At 54.0% G+C, this 7,994-nt stretch overlaps 1 protein-coding gene across 1 annotated transcript; it reads right to left on the bottom strand.

Annotated features, from left to right (window-relative positions):
* Positions 1 to 580: 580 nt before the first annotated feature.
* MSC (musculin) lies at positions 581 to 7,653 on the bottom strand. The gene is made up of 2 exons (XM_080380759.1): positions 2,413 to 7,653; positions 581 to 1,664 (listed from the first exon to the last, which is right to left on the bottom strand). The coding sequence occupies exons 1-2, from the start codon at positions 3,133 to 3,135 to the stop codon at positions 1,578 to 1,580; spliced, it is 810 nt and encodes a 269-aa protein (XP_080236885.1). The 5' UTR covers positions 3,136 to 7,653; the 3' UTR covers positions 581 to 1,577.
* Between the last annotated feature and the right edge of the window lie 341 nt (positions 7,654 to 7,994).

Below are 7,994 nucleotides of genomic sequence, written 5' to 3'. Positions count from 1 at the left end.
ACATGAGGAAGAGGAGGCTTTTCCTTCTCTAAATCAATCCAGTCTTCTCCCTTACTGTGAGTTAACTGCTGGTAACATACTTTGAGACAAAAAAATATCTTATCTCAGGTGTTTTAATCTTAAAATAGGAAAAGTCTGCTCCCAACTAGGAAAACTCAGCTGCATAAATATTCCCACTGCATAAATATAAGTGAAAGCAAAACTGACTACACATAGAAATGCAAAATGACAAAGAACAGCAAAAGGAGCTATTACACTATCTTTTGTACTACGAGGCAGAACAAATTACTGACATCCATTTCTTAATCTACTTTTATTTATTTTCCTGATTCATAGAGGAGGTTATGACAGTGAATTCTATAAATTATGTTAAAATGTGGTTTCCCCTGCTGATTGATACAGTACTGAACTTCACATGAATCACTTGGGGTGAAAGTGTTCTTATCTGACTCTGTCTGGAGATGTATCTGCTTTCAAGAGATGAGGAAGATAACTGTGTTTACAAAAGCAGGTTTCAAGAACATGTATTACAAAGATGTTTCTATACTGATGGAGCCACACACTGTCACAGTACCAGTAAGTAATTGTAACCAAGTTTTTAATGTAATTTATAAAAAAATAGAGTTATTTACATTTGCAACTTATTTGATGGCATCTTCTTTTATTACAGTATTTGAATCAGTGAAGAAATGTCACTAGAACTCATTTGAGGGTAAACTTGACAACAGTAAGCATGACAGTACAGGAAAAATGTTTAAAACATTGTGAATTCTCATTATTTTGCAGCATCACACAAACTCGTTCCTTACAGCACATGCACCCTGGCCATATGGTAAGCAGAACTCCCTTCCAGGTTAAGGCACAGAAGCTCTGCCACATTTCTAGGGACAGTTCCACATTCTTACATGTGGCACTTCAAGGCAAAACCAAAGGAATTAGTTTAATTCTAACGGACAGTAGCCTAAATACAGAATGTAGCCATTTACACATTTTTTAAGAAAACCCTGATTAAAAAGACAAAAAAAAAAAAGTATGACTATACTTATTGCATAGTTGCAGTAAACCAGATCCATGAATATGAAAGCCATCAAAATATATTATAAATCTATCTGAGTTTCAAAGCTACTCTAAAATACTGCTTTGCTTTAGAATACAAATAACACTGTTTTGGGGTTAGTTTGTAGAGTTGTATTTTGGTCCATGCAGTTAATTCTATATCATTATATCCCTCTTCCGTTAGTTAAAAGCCTCAGAACAACAGGTCCTCAGACAGTGGTAAGAATGATGAAGCCAAAGAAGGGCCTATCCAAATCTCAGACTTCAGCTGCTGCAGTCAGTTCATAAAACCTCTTAACTTCAACCGCCTCCCATCTTTACTGCTTTAAATAAACTGCCCTTAGAACTCTAAGGGAAAAGAATGACAGGGGACGTGGATTTAACACTGTTGGAGATGGGGGGTTGTCCCCATCTTCTAGTCTCAAGCTGATAAATCACAGCTCTTAAAAATATCCAGCCCATTAAAAAAAAAGAATAAAAAAAGTCAAGAACATAAAAAAAGCCACCCCAATTTACTTTGACTATGCGGTAGTTCCACATAATCTGCTGGCAGTAGAAACTTCTTTGGTGTCAGAGTCAGGTCTTCCTGAAACCACAAATGGCCAAGTCTGCAAGCAAAAAAAGGTATTTCATATTATAAAGAAAGTTTACCCTGCTATGAAACTGGAGCTTTATTACTGATAGATGTCTTAACTCTGGTTCAGTTGCAAACACGTCATCGTGTTTTAGTCCCTGCGGGAAGCACAGAGCTGAGTTCCACTAACAAATATTTTCATTACGTTTTTCAGTGTAATTAAATGCTCCACAATAGGGCTGCAATGGTCAGCGGCAAATCGTTCTCATCAAATATGCAACATCTATCTTGCTTTACAACTGTTTGTATTATTTTATAGATACAAAGCATACAAACTATTCAAAAACAAGCACTCTGCGCTACATAAGTAACTTTTTTACCCCTGTGGCAATCATCGGGCATTCAGTTTTGTACCGACGACCTAACGACGGCTCGCTTGCGCTCCAAGCCCGCCCGCAGAGCCAACTGCTCCTTCTTCGGACACCAGGCTTGCCTAATGCCCGAGGAATTTACTTCTTTAGGGTCCCGCACGCCGGCTCCCCAGCCCAGACACACCCGCCACCACGGCAGGCCGAAGCCGCCTCTCGGGTCGCCCCCGGAGCGAGGATTTACTGGGGATTTACGAAGCGGGCAGGGCCGCCCCGCGGCCATCGTGAGGGCGGGCACGGCTGGAGCGCCGCCAGCCTCGCCGGTGCGGTGCGCCGGGGCTCCCCCGTGACCCCCGCCGGCGCCCCTCGCCGCGCATCCCGAAGGCGCCGGGGCCGCGCCGCGCCGCACCGTACCAGGTTGACGGGGTGGACGTAGCCGTTCTCGTAGCGGTCCTCCTGCAGGAGCTGCCGGAGGTGGGCGATGTAGCTGGACGCCAGGCGCAGCGTGTCCAGCTTGGAGAGCTTGGTGTCGGGCGGCACCCAGGGCAGGCTCGTCTTCAGCCGGGAGAACGCTTTGCTCAGCACCCGCATCCGCGCCCGCTCCCGCGCGTTGGCCGCGTTGCGCTGGGACTGCTTGCCCTCGGGCGGCGGCCCCCGCGGCCCCGGCACCGCCTTCTTGCCCCCGGGGCCGCCGCCCCGCGCCCGCTTCCTCTTGCAGCCGCTGCCCGCCGGTCCCGTCGCGCAGCTGCCCTCGCCGTCCTCCTCCTCCTCCTCCTCTTCCTCCTCCTCCTCCTCCTCCGCCGCCGAAGAGTTGTCCCCCGAGGGGTAGAGCTCGCCGCGGGGCTGGCGCTTGGCCGGCGGCGGCGGGTAGTCCAGCTGCAGCGCCCGCAGGTCCATCTCGGGCAGCTCCTCCGCCTCGCTCCCGGAGCCCGTGGACATGGCCCCGGGAGGGAGGCCGGGAGGCGGGCAGCGGGGCAGGCGGGAGGGGGCGGACGGCCGAGGCGGGCCGGCGAGTCGGCCCAGCGCGGGGCGGCCCCGCCGCGGAGAGTCCGTGCCGGCGCGGGGGCGCGGGGGGGCGCGGAGGGGGGATGCGCCCCTTGACAGCGCTATATATCGGGTGTCCGCGGCGCAAACCATCTGCCGGGCGAAGGGGCGGGGTGGGGGCGCGGAGGAGGGGGTCGGTCCCGGCTGAGCCCCGCGCCGGGGGCGGTACCTCTCCGCGCTGCCCGGCGCAGCGCTGCGCCCCGGCCCGCGGCCCGCGGCGGGGCTGGCGCGGCGGGGCTGGTGCGGTGGGGCGCGGAGCCAGGCCCACAGACCCGCGTGGGGGCGGGCACGCGGGGATGTCTCCAGGTGTTTGTGTGCTCCTGGGAATAACGCCGCCGGGCGAACGAGCGCTTTCCCTCCGGGACAGATCCCTCTCCCCGCCCCGGAGGACGGAAAATACCCGCGGGGCGGATCCCGCAAGTGCTTTCGTGGGGAGGGGGCAGCGCTCCCCGGCCCTAAGGCGGCAGCGGCTGGGCTAAGGCTCGGCGCCCCTCGGGGCTCTGCCCCCAGCCCACCTGGGTGCGCTCTCCCCGTTGGCTTTCCTTCGGGGTCGGCGGATTTTTCCACGGCGCCCAGCCCCGCTCCCCGCAGCCGAGCGGGGCGGCAGGACGGGGCCACACCAGGCTGCGGGTCAGGCCCCCGCCCGCCGGGGTCTTCCGCCCGCTGCGGGTGTGCGGACCCGGTGCCGCTCCGCCGGGGCGGGCGGGGGCAGCAGGAGACGCGGCGCTCGGGGTGGGGGGTGCGATGTGTGGGGAGAGGTGCGAAAAGCCTCTGGAAACGCGCGGATTGTGGTCTGGCGGTGTCAGTAAGCTGGGGTGAAGCTACAGACAGTAGCGAGTGCTTCTCCTTCCTCAGAGCAATTAATTAAAAGCCCGTTAACTGGGCTGCGTACAGCCCTGGATCACAAAGCGAATTAAATGAGACAGCTTTTCCAGGCATTCACGTTTTTGTTTTTTTTTGTTTTTTTTGTTTTTTTTTTTTAATTAATAAAAGCCGCGGTACGCCTTTCAGAGAGTCCACGGGAGAGTGGGGGACCCAGCATCCACTGGAAATGCTGATATGCAAGTTCAACAGGGGTAAAAATAAATAAATGAATAAATACAAATCGACCAACAACTTGTATCCCTCCCATCCCTCAAAATATCCTTCCTTTCCAAGATGAATAACTGGCGTTTCGTTCCTCACTGGCCTTCACGGCCCTGCCTGGATACCGTTAAACAGAATAAAAATTCAGTTCGCAGAAAGGAATCTAATGACTACAACAGGTGGAAAGATCTCGTCCCGCAGGTTTTGCTCCTGGTTTTTCCCTTCCATTTCCCTCCCGGCCGAGTGGAACCTTCCCGGCTGCTGCCGCACAACTTTCCTGGCACCGCCGGCCGCCTTTTCGCCCAGCGCTTTGCACTTCACTCCCCGCCAAGCCCGTGGTCTTCCTGAGGGCTGCTTGACGCTGTACAAACCTCGGCTTCACCCGCTGGGGCTAGAACCACATCAGAGCCGGGTTTGGCAGCAACCCTTCCAAGTGAAACTTGACATTTCTTGAACCACCGAAACAGGCAGTGGATCTTGCAACTGGATCTCTTGAACTTGGTTTGACACTACGATGCGCTGGCTGGTCCCACTCGCTGCACGGTGAAAGGGCAGCGCGCCGGACTTTGGGGTTGCTCTGCCTTCCCAATTAGCCTACATTATCCGTACAAACATATATATATATCTGTAAAGATACTGCAGGGGAAGAGATATAGGTTTACTTTTTCCCCCCATCTGGGTTGTTTATACAGGTGCGGGCTGAACGCTTTCGCTCCTAAAGATTAATGGGGAAAAGTGCTGAATTTCTTTAAACAAAGACGAAAACGGTACCCGGTCTTAAAAGCCACAATGGCAAATCTCACCTTTCGCGCCTACCTCTGCCTTGGCGGATTAAAGGCGACACATAATGGATACTTCGCCTCATTTTATGGAGGGATTGGGGGCCGGGGGAATAGCTAAATTCTCAGGTCGTCTTTGCCTGCATCTTGGTTAGGAAAGAAAATAGAAAATGCAACAGAGTATATCAGGAGTGAACCTCAGGGGTTACTTCGGATATACACACAACGAAACCGAGCAGACCTGTCTCCTCTCACATCTATCAAATCGCTGATTTCTGCGACCCTGACAAAGATATCATTTTCAGGATAAAGTCTTTGATGGGGCTAGGGCATTACATCATGCTTCCATTTGTCACGACTTTGACCCTTTATGCTGTGTGCTGAGTAGGAAAAATGTCCTTGGCATAGCAGGGCAGCATTTTACACCCGTTATCAGGTGCAGTCCCTTTCCCTTTTCTCCGTTAGAAGGTAAACCCACCATCCGATCTATGCCCAGACTCCGAGCCAGCATCCTCCCCTGTGTCAGGGTCCATCCCCGCACACTGTGTGCGGTTCCGGGGCAGCCTGGGTCTGCAAATCCTAGCGTGTGTGGAGAGGGAAAGGAGCATCAGCTAAACCAGCTCCTGCGTGGGAAGAAGCTACATGAGGGCCTTCCTTCCCCAGGGAGCACTGCCTCTGCCTCCACTGTGGGCCCCGAGGCCACAAAAAGCAGCTTTTCTCTGCCGATTGAAGATCTCTGATCTGGGGAGGCGGGCTGGGGCAGAGTGTTTTTTCTCACAATTTTGCAGAATAAATTTAACCAACCAACCCAAGGAAAGAGGAGTCCACGAAAACCAGATTTCTTCCTTATCTTTGCAGCAGATCAGGGTGTTTCGTGCTGCACCTGAGGACCGGCGAGGGCACGGCATCCCCGCGGGCGGAGGACAGGGCATCCCCGCGGCGGGTGCAAGGCAGAGCTTCCCCGCCGCGGGCGGAGAGCGGAGCATCCCGGCGGCGGGTGGAGGGCAGAGCATCCCCTCGCAGGCCGGGCTGCGCCGGGCCCGGGAGCCGCCGCACCCGCGTCAAAGCGCGGCGCTGGCAACTCGACAGGGATTTGGGATGAGGCAGAGGGGGTATAACCCTTTTTGTTTTCTTCCTAAAGTTTCGCAATATATTATAGCAAAAAAACCCCAACAAACCCAAAACAAAACCAAACCAAAAGAGAAACAAATATCCAGAGGCTAGGTCTGTAAAACGCAGGTTATCTACGAGGATGGGAGGGGGAAGTGCTAAAAGCCCCATGGCGTTCGCATTCATCCTCTGGGGTGTCGGCAGCGACAAAGCAGGGTGGAGGAGGGAGATGATGTGTTCTCGATAAAGTGCTTCAAATAAGGCTTTTCTTTGGTATTTGTCCTTTCCTCGAACTCAGCAGGATTACTGAGTCACTTCTCTCCGACCTAAAGTTCGCTTACACTTTTTCGGAAAGACCTCAGTGTAAAAAGGGAGGGTTTTGGTGTTTTGTTTTGCTTTGTTTTGTTTTTGTTTGTTTGCTTGGTTTGGTTTAGTTTGGTTTGGTTTTTTTTCTTTCCATTTTCTCGCGGTGCTAAGAAAGGCAGGATGTCTGAAGGGGAGGAGGACAGCGTCTGGCAAACGTCTCAGCCTTGATCTCTCCACAAGCGTCTACAACGCTCATCCAGGCGGCGTGAAAGGCATGCAGGGCTTCTGCCACCGAGGGATGCTAGACATTGCTGGTCCTGTGGGAGAAGCAGGTGGATGAATTATAACCCTTGTTAAATGCCACCTAGAGCAAATACGCCTCTGCATGGCTCAGACCCTCCCCGGTAAAGGCACCTAGTGAAGGCAGAAGCGTGCGGTGTTCCTCATTGCCCCGTCAGTCCTGCCCTCCCCGCTAAAAACGCCTGTACCAGGACCGCTGCTTGCTCCAGCCCGTGCCGTGGGTGCCCTGTCCCTAGCCGGAGGTCTGGCACGGGTCGAGGCACCACTAAAGGGTGCCCTTCCTAGCGACACACTTCCTAAGGTGACAGCACTGTGGTGCCCATGTCCCGGTCCCCTGGCAGCCACCTATCTGCGGATGTTCCGTGTGAGGTAGCCCAGCTCCCCTGGGACTGGGGGGTGTCCTGAAAGCATCGCGGGGGAGCGCAGGAATGGCCAGCCCGAGCAGTTAACTGGAAACGAGTGTGTGTCTATGGGTAACCTGGAGGGGGGCTTGCCAGAAAGGTGGCTTTCTACAATATAAAAAAATTAAAAACTGCTCAGTGGGTCAAGCCATGTCAAATAAAGCAAACAGGGGATAAATGAACCCCTGGAAGTAAAAAAAGAAAAGAAGTATGTACTAGAATTTATTTGGCCAGCGAGTGCGAACCTTCCCATCAAAGGACGTGCTCGATGATTCACTTGGTGAAGGGACTAGAAACAAGGGGTTAAAACCGTCCCTGCCCCCGGCCCCCGGGACCAGTCCGCGGGTCCGGGGCTGCCCCGCTCCGCCACCCGGGGCCTGCGGGGGGGTCCCCCGGCGCGGGGCCGGCGGCGCGATCGCTGCCCCCGGGGGCAGCTCGGCGGGGCTGTTCCCGGCCCGGCGGAGGAGACCCTCGGCTCCAGCGGGGAAGGGCACCCGCTCCGCCGGGGGGTGCTGGGCACCGAGCGGGGGGCGAGCTGCCGGGGGTGTTCTGCGGGCGGCCGCCGGGCTGGTTATGCTGCCTGGATGTGGGGAGAGTTCGTGCTCCTCGCTTAGCAGCCCTGCGCATAAGCGGGGAGATGCTCTAAAATAACAATAACAATAAAAACCCAAAATCCCCAGGTTTGTCCTTCGAGTCGCTCGTTTCCTCAAAGGGGATCCCGCCCAGCAGCATACGGCGAGAATATCTTTCCCAAGGGAAGAAATCGCTCCCAGTTATTTACTCCTTCTCCCCGACGTAACCTCAACGAGACATTATCAGCTGTAAAGGATCGCTCTTTTACCCGGAGTCCAGCCAGCAGTGAGCTTCGCTCAGGTATCCCCAACTTTCAGCAGGGTTTCCCCTGTGGAATAGCCAGGCAAACTCTCTAAATACCTCCTGGCGCCAGAAGAAAGTTCTCATGTAATAGATA

The sequence above is a fragment of the Falco punctatus genome (assembly GCF_963210335.1).
Source record: "Falco punctatus genome assembly, chromosome: 3".
NCBI classification, from domain to species: domain Eukaryota; kingdom Metazoa; phylum Chordata; class Aves; order Falconiformes; family Falconidae; genus Falco; species Falco punctatus.
The sequence above is the reverse complement of the archived record's forward strand: the minus strand, read 5'-3'. Positions and strand labels throughout refer to the sequence as shown.

Coding starts and splice junctions, on each gene's coding strand:
- MSC (XM_080380759.1), bottom strand. CDS start 3,135: ATGGTTTGCGCCGCGGACACCCGATATATAGCGCTGTCAAGGGGCGCA. Junction 1,665..2,412: donor ACGTCCACCCCGTCAACCTG/GTACGGTGCGGC, acceptor TTTTGCTTGCAG/ACTTGGCCATTTGTGGTTTC.